Raw genomic sequence first — 15,296 nt, 5'->3', positions numbered from 1 at the left:
TACACTAGTGACAGTCTTCAAGCTGGGACTTGGCTATCATGGAGCTGCATACCGTTGATCCAGTCTTCAGAGGTTGCATCAAATCAATAGAATGCAATTACCACAAACATGCGAAAATAGCAGAAGTAAAAGCAAAAGTTCAAGCCTAACTGTGCTCAGTGTCCGCAGCCACAACCCAAACAATTGTCTCATCCGGCTGAATTATCTATTAAATACACCAAGGCTGATAGCTTCAAGCTATAGATCCCATAAGAATCCAAAGAGACGATCTAAAAGATGGTACTTGAGAGTAGAAATAACCATCTTTTTCATATCAGTTAAATGAGGGAGATCACTCTGGCTAGTGATTCAATAATTTGTCATTACTATGGTTTGACTCGGGCAATATAAGAGTAAAGCTTGAATGAACCTTTTGCAGCCTTTTATTCAATGGAGCTGACTGTTGGTAGGCTAAGGAATAAAAGTTCTAATTATATCCATCGAGACAAAAACAAAAATGTTGTAACTTCAATCGAATTTCTGACTCCAAAAGTGAACAGATCCGTTGTCTAAAGGCCTGCAGAATATTTTTCTAGCAATACGTGTCAGTTGATGAAGACCATGAACTTCATGAACTATCTCGATATGAGCTTTCATATCGATAGCATGACACCTCTCCCATCAAGTCCGTTAAAAACTCCTTGTCCCAAGGAACAGGAGTGGCAACCTTCCAATTTCTGATGACCAATTTCAACATGAACAGAAAAATACTTGCAGGCTCTTGGAAGATTATATGCTCTTTCATACTTGAACAAATTTAAAATATTAATCATCACTGTCACTTGTGCAGCATAGCTTCTCAAATTTGATGTGTTCACACAGAAATATTCAATTTCAAACTTGGATGTGCTGGAGTCATCTGCGAAAAACTTGCTAATAATATGCTCTCTCAAAATTTAACTTCGTGTCACCGAGGTTGAGAATCATCAGTCACAGAGACCTACATCCTGTCCATCAGTTAAGCAGCTACGATTTGCTTCTGAAGAATGAATAAAACCTCTATCTTCATTTCCAGCCCCTACAAAGAGTAGCCTCTTATCTTCTTCCATTACGTGCTTGGCTTCAGCTTCATAAAGTTTATCGACATCAGATTCGGTGTCGTTGTTAGTTGGCACAACAGGAACAGGATCAACAGGAAGTTGAATATCTGGAGCACAAATTATAACAGAGGCAGAACAAGAATGTAAAGCAGTAGATTTACTTGTGAATGACATACACGTGAATGTATTTTGCTCAATATGTTCTGATGAATCAAACTGGTCCATCTTATGAAGAGAGAAAATTGCCACAAGCAACCTAGCATTAGGATCAGATAGAACACTACTTTCTTGAAGAGAGAAAGACTGATTAAAAGCAGCTTTGCAAGTGTTCAAAACATCAGTTGGTGATGTTTCTAAAACAGGTCTAAGAGGATTTTGAGCTGGAAATCACCAACTGTGAAAGCAAATGTACTTTCTGAACCATTTACTGTGTTATTAGGACTTGCTGAATCCTTGTAACACATGTGATGTAAGCATCTGGTATCATGCAAGGCATTTTCAATACAACCAGCTGAACTTTTAAGGCATCTTCTGTGTTTCTACACAGCTTCCAAAATGCCATTTTTGAAGCTTACATTGGCTACTGCATCGCAGACCATTGCAATTTTGTAATCTTTGCTGATTTATAGAAATTTCACTTACATTTTCAGATTTATAATCAAGCTGAGTAACTGGCAGAGCATTATGATTTAAACACATTCCTGAACTTGGATTCTGATTTGCCACTTGAGCAACTTTGTGCACACTCTGATCTGCCAAGACAATATTATTTTCCCCACTCAGGATGTAAGTAGAACTTTTCATGGCCTTGAGTAGCCTTCCCTCTGGCAGAACACCAATCTTCTTATTGATGCAGACCACAGCAACAAATGGTTCAAGAAGCTGCCATCTCTTCAAAAGAGAAATGGATATTCCAATGGGCCAAGTGTTCTTCTCAATGTAGAACAGTGTCTGTCAAATCATCCCAAAATCTGTCGATATTCATCCATACCCTCCCATTATCTTCCTGTTCAGAGCCCATTGCACTGGCATAAAGCCTCTATCCACAGGCCTTCCAAGCTAGAGAAAATGAAGTGACAACAAGTTTTTCTTTGGGTGCTACAAAGTAGGAAGCAAACTTTGTTCGGTCAGTCCTCACACGAGGCTCAATTTTCAAGCCTGCATCAATACGTAGACAATTTGTATGAGAACAAAGACATTCAGGAAGTTCCCCAGTCAATGCCCTCTTTGAGACAACATCAACTGTGCCAGAGTGCAAAATGCTCAATTCTTCCACAACATTTTTCATATATAGAGGCACACCTTGTGCCTCCACAGGAGTGGCAGCCACCATCAAAAGTCCTGAAGTGAAGCTCTCAATGGAAACAGGGGAAGCAACAGATTTAGCTTCACTAAGTAACTTATCCCCTTTCATGTCTTGACTTTTGCAATCAACATCCATAGCAATGTCATCACTACCATCAGTTTCTTCTTCGGTTTTAGAGAGATGGTAACTTCATATGATACTTGGACCACAAGTTTCAACCATAAGGCATGTTGATTGCTGTTGATGCTGCATAGGCATGTTGATTGCTGTTGATGCTGCATGGGCACACTTAAAGAACTTTGTGAATGACTCAGGTCAGTCAAGTCATCAACAGTGGAAGACAGACCACATTCTTGATCAACATTCATATAAGTTTGTTGCTCAAGAGAAGATAACTTCATCTGCTTCGCACGAGCATTGCAAGGATCTGAAACAGCACCAGAAGAGGAGTCATCTAGAAAGCACCCAGGTCCACTAACTTCCCTGGAATAAATACATGCAAGCTGCGAACATTCACCAGATGAACCTTTAATGGACAAATAACTAGTCAGAATTGAACTCTCATAATTCGGAGGGGCTAATGATTTTGATTGGCTGCTTTCATCCTTTTGGAAATTCACAGTGTCCGAAGTGACATTATGACTGTGAGATTCGCCAGCGCCAGTTACATTAAAGACCTCCATAATATGTATTGCTCTTGTTTTGAGCCATCCAAACCATCTCTGGCCAATGTATCAATTCCCTGTCCAGACAACATTCTATTCACCTTGTCTTCCTTACAGCCTTGATCATCTGTCAACCTATGCTCTGACATCTCCATCGAAGCCACTTTTGCTGGACAGAGTACTTCAATACTTCAAGGAAGACCAGTGACTGTGCGCTTGCTGAGTAGGAACTCATACATCTGGATGGAATCACCATTTGTTCCCTACTAATTATACGGAAGGAATAGCAGAGAAAAGGCTTTGATAACACAAACAAAAACCAAAAACTCCATATTTGAGAATACCTCACATTGGAACCTGAATTACTACCCAGAAACGATCATGTTTCCTACCCAGTAACACATACATGCACCAAGCTCTAATCGAAGAAGAAACCCCAAAATGTCCAAGAAAAGCCCAGCAAACAGAGAGATGGATCAAGGAATTCGAACCCTTAACCAACCTTAGCGCCGCCAGGGAAAATTATAAGCTCAGAAGTCTTAGATTTTAGCAAATCCATGCTCGGAGAGCATAAAACGAGTCGAAAAAGGAACTTCGATCCCAAATATTGAAGCACTAACGTGCAAAAGGCATTCACGAGAAAGCTCCAGAAACAACCAATAAAAGTGGCCGCACAAATGACGTACAAAAACTAGCCACCCTATACTTAAACAGCTACATTCACGACGCCCAAGATCCCATCTTTTGATAACTTTACACCTCAATCTCCTTCCCTATGTGGCCAAAAACCTACCAAGGGCCAAATCTATGACATAGATAAGAAAAATTCAAGATTTCGGTGAAGGAAACTTTAAACGACTCCACAAATCACCGAGCGACGGAATACGGGGCAAAGAACTCGTCTTTTGCAGCGAATAGGGTCAAGGATCCGGTCTTCTCCTAAGCCGTTGACAGCCGCTCCTCGGGCTTCCTCGGCCAAAGGATACGCTGTGCTTCGAGCCGTCGGGCAAAGCAAGTGGACAAACGGAACGCCTTCGCCACCTTTTCAACCCCCCTTCACACCCAAAAGCAATAACAACTATATATACACGCTGATATAGTGGGACAGCACGAGGCCCAGCTTTCGATGTTATATGATCGAACAGTCAATGACAAAAGCAATAACAACTATATATACACGCTGCTCAACCACCATCCTTGCCACCACCGTGGACATGACCCAACACATTGGCTCTGGTTTAGCTTAAGCTCCAAGTTCATTTCCCCGTCACCAATGGGGACATAACCCAACTCTCCAAGATCAAAGAAATCGCGATCCGAGGAGAAGTTGTTGTCCACGAGTAAGATCTTGCTATTAGCCATTGGCCTAAACATGATGATACAACAGTTGAAGGGTGTCTCGTTCCAACACTATGTGCTTCCCTTTATCTCCGATCATTCAATGATTCAAGATCAGAAGCTTCTTGGGAACCTGTCGACTTTCCTTACAGCAAAATATTTGGCATTTGGGAGTATGAGCGGGCTCTTAAAAGCACGAATTTGTCTTCTCTCCATGACATCACATTTACGAAGAAACTTCAATGCCACATAACTCCGACAAAGATTTTGTGGGTCAACCATGTACGTACGAAATCTCACTTTAAGTGGGTCCGCAATGGAATTCTTGCACCAATTAGCTGCCCACCTTTTTCAGTTGACATCAGTGGAAGAGGTACTCTGAAAAGGCGGCCTTTTACTCATTGTATGCATACTCTTAACCTGAAACTAAACAAAGCAATTGACTGAAGTCTCAGAAGTATTCGACATGACAGCCTCATCCCACACTGAAACCTTGAATTAAAAGAAGTTGTTCTAGCAATCTTAGGAGAAATAAGTGTTAAAACTGCATTTCTTATTGCCCCGAAGAGATTGCTGAAGCATGAAACAGGGTACGCAAAATTGGTAAGGACCAATTTTGGAGCAAGAAAAAGAAATTTCACTCTGAACAAGAGAAGGAAAAAGAAGGAACTTTTTGATGGTTTTAATGCTATTTGTCACTTCTGATAATTATCATTTCATTCTGAGTCCTTTTAGTTATCTGTTCACTGATGAATGAATGAATCTTTTGGTGAAAACAAACAGAGAAGAGCAACTGATGCCACAAAAGGATGCGTATGTCAAGACATTCACTTTACTCAACAGGCAATGTTATCAAGAGACAGATTACAAGTTTCAGAGACTGTGTTGACATAAAAGAAACCAAATGATGCAAAGTGAATGTGCAATCCACCAATTATTTCAGTAATCAATGCAACCATACAAAGGGAAGCAAACCTGTCAAAGAGCAATTTCAAGAAACCAAACTACAATGACAATATTTCACACTTGGACAATAACAAATCTGTTGGATGCTATGTGTGATTTGGGACCAATTTAACTTATTTCTTATGTGAATATTTTTTATTAGTTTAGAGGACCAACAACTAGAATATTTCTAATTTAGTTTCCTAAAGGAAAAGAAAAATGAAGTAAATATAGAAAAAAATGAAAGAAATTAAAACTTAATTTTGATTAAGTGCAAGAAAATCTCTACAAATCTATCATGGGAAGATTATTTTCCAAATAAAATCTCAAACGTCATTTCTTAATTATAATTTTTTATTTTATTTCTATATTATCTTTTTTTTCTTGCAATTGAGGTCTATAAAAAGGATCAAATAGATTGTGATAAGATTATAAAATGGATAACAATCAGATAGTATGATCAACATTAGCAGTATTGCTTGAAACTGCTAAACTTGCCATTATGTGCAATTCATCTAATTGCTTCATAATGATTTTCCTGAAAACAAACAATTCCTTTTCTCTATTTTTACTTTAATGAGTTCCAACTTCATTGGAATTGATTGTTTATGAATTGATCAAACTAAATGACAAATGAGGCCAAGAGGGTTGGAAGGCAATCCATCATAAGCCTATGAATGCAGCCACCAACCATACATAATACTCTAATCACAGATAAGCAGGTGTCTCAAGGCATCATTTCAATAACCTTTGGTTGTTGAGGGAATCAAAGTTAGGATGAACAACCTAATAGTAGGTTTAGGAGGTTGTGGATAGCCTTGATCAAGTTTATATTTGTTGCAGTCTAAAAGACCACAAAGTTTGGTGGAAAATTTAAAGAAATAATGAGATCATGTATCAAACTAAACTGGTAGGCCATCCAACATTAGGTTCACTGCAGTTGCATATCAGCAGCATATTCCTTGGTAAGACAAGTGACCAGTAACATGTAATCTATATTTCTGATTGGATTTAGATAGTAGATGATGTACCACAAGAATGATATGACCTCTTAAAGAATAATAGGATTGAGGCCCTGTTGGCTCATATGTTTGATCTTATTAGTCTCAGTTTGGCTGAATTCTGTAAAGGACTAACATACATGCAATGTCTTTTCAATCTTCATCAGCTTTTGACTTGTTACATGGTTCCTTCTTGTGTCCAAGTTTGTAGGATCTTGTGGTTGAAGTGTGGTAAATCATGAAGATTTCAATCTAACAGTTGAGGTCCCATGTTGAGGTCAATCCAAACTATTACTCTCCATATCACTATGATACATGAATGTTAATATGGAATTTGCCTCTCATGCAATTTATAGTTTCCCAAACAGCAATTTCATTCCAATGAAAAGTAATGAATGAGAGCACTGTTGCGTATCAATCTCATACTGTTAGGAAAGAATAAGGAACTCTGAGATTACTTTTGTTCATATTATAGATTTGTTCATAAAAAATTAGAAGCTCTTGTAAAGAAGGCTGCAGGAAGGTAATATGGGTCTATGATTTTGGCTTTGACAGACTGACATGTATTCTCCTGCTCTGTTTATAATGACATTTTTCTTCCATCAAGTCCATGAATCTTTTTTTTTCTTTCGGAGGCAAAATCTAACATAGTATCATGACAAATATGAAAATGGATTACATTCTTAACTCATTCTCAAGAAATAGTACAAGTACTGCCACAGTGACCTGAGAGAATTTTTTTCATGAAACTGTTGTTTACTATATTCTGCGGTCAATAGAATGATTATGACAGGTTCAGAAAAGAAGTTTCTTCTTTGATTAGGTATTGTTCAAGATTTTGCAGATTTAACACTAAAATTAACCTTGACTAAGGATGTGCCATGTGAACTAACTAGTCAAGCATATCTAATAGATGTAAAGTCATTGATAACATGCATACCGACAAAATTACGAATTGCTAAACTAATATTAGTTGGAGATGATAAAGCCTACAAGTTCAGCTAGATGCCAAAGATATGCAGTCTAGTTTATATGCTGAATAAGAAACATGTAGTTCATCATATAGCTCCTGACTAATGGCTGCAGAATCAGCCATGACTGATAGCAATGGTTCATAGGCGCAACTGCTTTTAGTTAGATAGATGTCAATGTTAATACATAAATAACCTACGAAGACACCGTGAACATGAGCAGGGAGCAGCAGGGAAGATGGGTTGGTCGCCTATTGACTTTGCCATGTTTGTATTGCCCTCACAGGTAGGTAGGAACAGTTAGGAAATGCAAATGATCAGCTCCACAACATTAAACATCAGCAAGACTTTTTTGCCAACTTCAATCTGGAGTCATTACATCACATAATCAACAGAACATGCACAACTCTTCCTTATTGTTTTAAGGACTCTTTTCCAGTCTAGTATCCTGAGTTAGTAATTGAGCTAATCAAGTTATGGTCTTCAAACAAAGCAAATAGTTATCTGCTTGTTCATCAATTAATCACTGATCAGAAAGCAAGAATATGCTGTCAGTTTTAATAACATCTCCTGTATTTTTCGGTTCAATTTTCATGGAATGAATCGGTAATATGCTCAATCTTTCTGAATTAGTGAAACAAGCTTGTGAGTCAAATAATTAACATAATCTTGATTACTGCTGATCTATAAAATCTCATTAGGTACTTGCGACATTATGATGTGCAGCATTATTGTTGAAGCTTGGATTATTACATCATTTTGTGCAGAGTTATTTGCAGAGACATTGATGTCTGTAGATGAAACATAATAACCTGGATTGGAGTGGTTGCATAGGGCAAATCCAAGCACATGCATCACCCACCAACCAATTATTTCTCAGCTTTCTGATCTGTCCATGGATAGATCCAACAGGATAACCTCTGCAGCAAGTACAAACATGCAAGAATCATCTGCAACAGACCAAGCATGTCAAGAATGGCACAAAGGACATGAGGTTTTACCCTTCCGTGGAAAATGCTTCAGGTTAAACAATACCATATATTCTTCCCAACTCTGACATGATTAAGCTTGAGGTTAAACAAGAGCAGGAGACCATGGGGTTGTTTGAGAGGTGGGAAGAGTTCTTAAAGGTGTGGATCTGTCGGTGGGGGATCAGAGAGTTGAAACACCAATGCAAACATGGAGGCTACCTACCTTCTATCAACCATCTTTGCACCAACTCGGTCAATGGATCAACAAGTAGTGGATCGAGTCAATAGGGAGAGTTCCCACAGTCTCTCCTTCCCTCTCGTATATATACACACAGACCACAGCAACAACAACAAAAGAAGCAGATCAAGAATTGGCATCTTTCTTCATCTCCTGACATCGCAATGGGCAGGTCGCCTTGTTGCGAGAAGGCTCACACCAACAAGGGAGCATGGACGAAGGAAGAGGACCAACGGCTGGTCGCCTACATCAAGGCTCATGGCGAAGGATGCTGGAGGTCGCTCCCCAAAGCTGCAGGTCTGTTGAGTCCTAACGTCTCAGGTTATGAGTTAGAGGGTGGAGTTGGGTGCTGATGGATGGTTTGGTTCTCAGGTCTCCTTCGTTGCGGCAAGAGCTGCCGCCTTCGGTGGATCAACTACCTGCGGCCTGGCCTCAAGCGCGGCAACTTCACCGAGGAAGACGACGAGCTCATCATTAAGCTGCATGGCTTGCTCGGAAACAAGTACGTATCAGCTGCTGCTGTTGCTGCTACACTTCTCTTGCGTGTCCTCCTTCTTACGCTGCCAATGTCTTGTGGTTTCAGGTGGTCTCTGATCGCCGGGCGCCTACCGGGGAGGACGGACAACGAGATCAAGAACTACTGGAACACCCACATCAAGCGCAAGCTCATCAGTCGCGGGCTCGACCCCAAGACTCACCTTCCCATCGGCAGCGTTCCTTCTCACCGGCAAGGCATTCCCATGGCAGCCGACGAAGCCGTGAAGCCGAACGACATGGCCGAGGACGGGCACAGCAGTGTCACGAGCATGGACGAAGAGCGCTGCCCCGACCTCAACCTCGACCTCACCATAAGCCTCCATGGTGGTTCTCCGAAACCTCCAGCAGCCGAGGCTGCGACGCCGGCATCAGGGCCAGCTTGCGCTCAGCTCATCTGTTTGTGTTACCATTTGGGTCTACAAACCAGTGAGGCATGCAGCTGCCAAGCAAGTCCTGATCTCCAACATGTTCTTAGATTCTATAGACCATTGGAAGAAGGGCAATAAACTGATCATCTGTGTTCAAAACATCAAACTAGCATCATTTGTTAGGATAGGAATGAAGGGGAGGAGAAGAACAAATGTTGATGAACCAAATGTTCATAGCCAATCATATCGGTTAAGGTTAGATTGCCTCAGTCACCGGTGGGCAAAAGCCCCCACTCAAGCATTCCCTCTTTGCATGCTGCACCAAACAATCATTCAAGTAGGAGGGGGTCCATGAGGAACCTACCTCACCACCACCCAACTTGATCATATATTGTCTTCATTGTCAGATTTAATGCATTTGGAAAGGGAAGGTTGTTGTTGGTTGGAGGTTGGTGACCCACTGACATCACACAACACAACCACCATATCCTCTTCTTCTTCTTCTTCTTATTGATGTAGATGAAGAAAAAGCCTTTGCTCATGATCTCTAAAGCAGAGAAGTGGAGATTAACTTCAGATGATCACCAGAAACTCTGTATCCACAATTTGGATACAGAAAAGCAACCAAAGAGGCTGTGATAAAACCATATTTTAATCTGTAGTAGTTAATTAAATAATATTGAGAGGGAATGGCCAGGCATATTAAATTAATGGGAGGTGATGAGACCAAAGCCCTGTTTTGAGCTATATTTTGGTACTCACCAGCTTCTCCACACATGCATTATGCAGTAATAGAATATAATAGGAGAGTCATCTTCTCCAAGAATTTATGGACCATCTAACCTTCTGCTGTCATGTCTGCAATCAACATGTGGTTCTTTCAAGTGTTTGCCTTGCTTTTATTTCCATGTCAAGATTAGGTGTAATAAATGATAGCAACTGGAAAATTAGGTCCCTTGTTCAAGAACTCTTGTATTATGTAGGCATTATTAGCCAAGATAAAAAACCTAGGGGAACAATTCTTGATCATCCTTTGGACCTAAATTATCATATCATGGTTTGCTCAGGATTCTAAATTCCATTGATGATCTTGTCACAATTTTTGGGAAGTTTGCCATAAGATAATGATGCATTAATCCTGTCTACTGACCATATTGTAGCCTTTTTTTCCATAATGGTTGCACATTACTTAAACAAGTAGAAAGTAGGGAAATATTTCCTACACTGTGTGGCCATTGCAATCAACCATTGTCTTGCCAAACTCCAATTGCCACTCCTAAAATTGAGTGAAGTGCTCTATGAGTTCCAAGAAATTATAAGACCAATTGATGGAAAGATCAACTTCATATCAGACCAAAATCACTCTTGCTCTTTGTCCATATATATGGCATTAAGATGCTCCATGAGGTCTTTTTCCTTATCCTTTTTTTTGAGAAGGGGTATCAAACCCCTTGATCTAGAGAGAATAAGGTCATAAAAGGAATACAAGACCAATTATACATCATAAGTTCATAACAATGGGAGGAAACACAGAGTGCACAAAATAGGAATCAAATCACAATTCTACTATGGAAATAAAAGACAGTGGACTTTTTTTCTTGGAGAATAAATGAGACATTAGTGGTGGTCATAATCAACAAACAACCAACTTTTACCTAAATATGTGATGATTCTTGTGACAACCTTACTTTGGCTCAGCTAATAACTGTCATGAAAGATTAGTTTACCTAATTATCAGTGAACAAATCTGACAATTCTCAACATCCATGCATAGATTTGGATTGCACAACCATCCATTAGACACTTAATAAAGCATAAAATAAACTAGAATTTACCAAAGAGTACATGATAAAAAAAGAAAAAAAAAGAATCATATTCGACTAGTAAGGCAATGGATCAGATTTCTTGCCTACTTAAACAATGTTGGATTCCCTTTAATCAGATATGGGGTGAGCTTGACCTTAAATACATACCTGAACTGGATAAAAATTCATATTTGCTTACTTAGGTGGCTTTAGATTTCAGTTTCATAAAAATTGTTGGTACTCAATTCTCTGTAAATCAAATTTTAAATAATAATGATATTTGAATGAATGATGGTGGCTATGATTTTTCGGATTTTCTTTTGTAAGATATAGTACTCACCCTCCAATGACAAGTTAGAATTTTGATTGAATGGGTGGGAATTGAGAGCTAAAGCTACTTGGTTAGGATAGTGATTGATTCACCCTCTCATGCCTCATCCTTGAGTTAATTTGATCTATCATCTTGATAATACATCAACATCCTCTCCTAATTTCACATATCATTTCAATCCAAATTGTGACATTGACCCATTCAGATGAGTGTTTGAAGAGCTAAGGAGGTAATATGAAACTTATTCATTGGTCCCATAAATACCTATAGAATAAATAAACAAATAAAAGGCTTTTTACATATCAATCCTTGCAAAAGAAAAATAGCTTAGTTTGCCCTTGCAAATTTTGATACATCATATCACATATCATGATCCTCCACATATATCATATTTATATTATATATATTATGTATATACTTATTTTGAACTCTATATATATGTACCTGTGCAAGTTTACACAGAGTGAAAGAGGCTTAGAGCAGAAACAATGGAGGAACATAAGAGACTCCCAATCACCAGGAGTGGCCACAAAGATGGCCACAGGGTAATGGACACAATGCATCAATAACTTCTCATGCCAAGTGCCCTACAGCGAGGACCAGCTTAGTGTTGTCTCAATTCATGTGCATGGTGAAGGATCATGCTTTTGATAAGCTAGCCAGGGTTGGTGCAACTCTCTCTCTCTCTCTCTCTCTCTCTCTCTCTCTCTCTAATTGACAACAAAGTCAAATCTACATATCCCTCCACAAAAATAACAGCCCATCATGAAAGATATCTTTTCATGGACAACCAGATTGAGCTGAAAGTGACTAAAGTGCAGGTGTAGGAATGATGAGTGTGGAACATGAGTACTCAACACCACAGCTGATGGTAGCTGCATCAAGGCATTCACTGGGGGTGGTTGGTGGCATTTCATAGTAGTTGCTCCTCCTACAATGAATGAATGGGAGAATGCATTTGCTAGTGCTCCTTTTAATGTTCCTCCCACCACATTGCTGCAACTTGCAAGCAGGCATTACAGGAGCGGACACTACATGGGCCACTATTTGTTTTTAGCTAATTATATGTTATCTTAGTAATTAATTATTTTAGTATTTTGATTCTTATATTTTAAAAAATTACATTGGCATATCTATAATTATGAAAGAAAAACATCTAAATCTATTTATCCTAATGTTATCGATTTTATTAACGAAAATATGAAAATAAAAGATAAAAATATAGTTTTAACGTCTTAGTTGGTAGTGACGGATAACATCAATGGTGGCAGATAGCATCAGTAGCGACAGACGATGGCATTGCTAGGAGCCGCAAGTAACTGTTATGGATAAAGAAAATGGTGACGAGAGATGAGGGTCGCTTAGTAACTACGTCGATGATATGTACAACGACGTAACTGCTTGTCTATCAGCTTTTTAGAGTTTTCCTTCCCGATCGATGATAATCGCGACAAATAGAATTCTTTCGACGAGCTCCCATCTCCCCTTTTTCATGCCCATGCCAAAATTGACATGGTAACGGAGGGAGTGACAGGAGCTTCGATTACCTTAGCTTTGGGTCAAGCGATCCACTCAATGAGTCAGCAGTAAGGCAATTACCATCTTTATCGTAAACATTACGATGAATACTATCATCTACGTCGACATCGATGTGATTGTCAAGCGACAAAAGAACTACCGATGTAGATGCCAAGTAGCTCTTTCACCACTTTGTGTTGATATCGATATAGATATTGAGTGACGCTGGTAAGTGAGGTGTAGAATATGAGATGAAAAAGGAGAAAAACATAATAGTTTTTGGACAAAAATAAATATTCTAAGCTAATAATTTTCTGGAACTTTATCACTGATAAATGTCTCTAATTAATAATTGAAGTGAATAAAAAGATGTTATATTCCATGAAAATTACAAATTAATGATCTCAGATGAGATTTATATCTACCTTTATCAATCAAAATCAAGGACTCTATAGCTTAAATGATAGGCTAAGATCCAGAGGTTTGAACTCATATATGTATCAAATTGCACTACTCATTCCTAGACTAGTATAAGAACAATATCTAGATGGGTTCGACACCTAATTTTGGGCCACAATAAGATCCAAATCGGGCCCTTAGTTTATTTCACATCAAGTCACTTGAAGTGTTCATCCATCAATTACATACAACTTAGTGTTTACATCTCATCTTTGTATATTGCAAGATTGAGCCCATAAAGTTGTCGAAGTTTGCACGTCATTTCACTTAAGTGATTGTTCCATGAAAAATATTTGTTGTATAGAACTCTTAATTGGCATTTTGTTCAATTATCATTGAGCTAATCTTCTTGTATATATATCTTTTGTCATACAATCTGCTATTCAATTAAATTGAGTTTAACATGGTGTTTGATCTCATGTACATTAATCACGATCGATTTGACTTGGACTTATCTGATTTTAAATTTTAACATTTAAAAAAAAATCAAGTGATTGTTTGATAATAATCTTTTAGATTGTGTCAAAGTTTGAAAAGAAAGTGAGAAAAACACAGTTTAATTTACCCTTACAAATGAATAAGAATTACGAAACAATGAGTCAAAAAATCAAAAAGAAAATTAGTCAAACTGTAATTTAGCCTACCCTTATGAATAAGAGGGCGGCAAGTCAATCCTTAGAGTGAATTGATAATTGAAAGGAAAATAGGTCAAATTGTAATTTAATCTATTTTTATTTTTATATGTAAGACTACCAATTAGGACTAAAGAACAATAACAATTATGACGATTAATATAATAAAATAAACATGAATATGATATGATAAGATAAGATAATTTTATCATAATTTAAAGTATAATATTAGGCCTATAAATATGTGAGTATTTTGGCAAGTTTAATACAATCTAATATGTTATTATTTTTCATTATCGACGTGACGGTTAGAGTTTGTGAGGAATTTTTTGCTTTAGGTTTGGTCATATAATTTTATCCATTGTGTAAGGCCCAAAAACAAATGATAGAGTATGATCAAGATGCTTATAAAATTTTAATTTTCTTACTCTCCAGGTAATATAAGATTAAACATACTTATCAACGAATGCTCCTAGAATGAGACTCGAGGTCTCACGATCCCTCCTTTTAATTTTAGAGTAGGTGAACTAAGATCTTATAAGTGATATAGTTATCTTTAAATTTTGGAAAAAATTATTTAGATTCACTCCAAATGATAAAAATATACGAATTCATTCAAAACAAATAATTTCTTATGGACTCTCGATGATAACAAATGATGACTTATTATAATCTTCTAATTTCTACTTTGATTTCATCGGATTTAGATTTTGGATTAATACTATTCTATTATTATCATCGATTATACTTATATATGAATTTTTTTTTCATAATAATTATGTGTTATATATTGGTATAGCGTCTTAAGCTATTTATTATACGAAGAGTTTGAGACAGACTCATCCATTAGGGACATCATCTCCATGCATCGAGCCAAAGGTTTGCTACTGTTGTCCGTCACATCTTAATCGTCTCTAAAAGCGTGCCATCTTGTCAGAGTCTCTCTCCCGAGTCAAAGTCACTCTGGAGCTCCAAACTGTGCTCGTGATCGAAGTGGAAGAGACTTAACGTAGAAGCAAAAGAGGAACAGCCATAAAAATTTCGATTCTTTCTTTCTATTGTCAAAAATCTTCTTCCCTCACACAAACTCATTCTTGTAAACTAAAAATCAATTTGAAGATCCAAATCTTGA

The 15,296-nt window shown here is 38.0% G+C and overlaps 1 protein-coding gene across 1 annotated transcript; it reads left to right on the top strand.

Annotated features, from left to right (window-relative positions):
- Positions 1–8,307: 8,307 nt before the first annotated feature.
- On the top strand, positions 8,308–9,918 carry LOC103979122 (myb-related protein 308). Its single transcript, XM_009395166.3, has 3 exons — positions 8,308–8,811; positions 8,887–9,016; positions 9,098–9,918. The coding sequence occupies exons 1-3, from the start codon at positions 8,679–8,681 to the stop codon at positions 9,555–9,557; spliced, it is 723 nt and encodes a 240-aa protein (XP_009393441.2). The 5' UTR covers positions 8,308–8,678; the 3' UTR covers positions 9,558–9,918.
- The last annotated feature ends 5,378 nt before the right edge of the window (positions 9,919–15,296 follow it).

Source organism: Musa acuminata, chromosome BXJ1-3 (genome assembly GCF_036884655.1).
Source record: "Musa acuminata AAA Group cultivar baxijiao chromosome BXJ1-3, Cavendish_Baxijiao_AAA, whole genome shotgun sequence".
NCBI classification, from domain to species: Eukaryota; Viridiplantae; Streptophyta; class Magnoliopsida; order Zingiberales; family Musaceae; genus Musa; species Musa acuminata.
Note: the sequence above shows the minus strand (reverse complement) of the source record. Positions and strands in the feature narration are given on the sequence as shown.

Bases quoted from the DNA above. Each gene is read 5' to 3' on its own strand.
- LOC103979122 (XM_009395166.3), top strand. From the start codon at position 8,679: ATGGGCAGGTCGCCTTGTTGCGAGAAGGCTCACACCAACAAGGGAGCA. The intron at 8,812-8,886 runs GTCTGTTGAGTC...TTTGGTTCTCAG, and splicing joins GTCGCTCCCCAAAGCTGCAG to GTCTCCTTCGTTGCGGCAAG. The intron at 9,017-9,097 runs GTACGTATCAGC...TTGTGGTTTCAG, and splicing joins CATGGCTTGCTCGGAAACAA to GTGGTCTCTGATCGCCGGGC.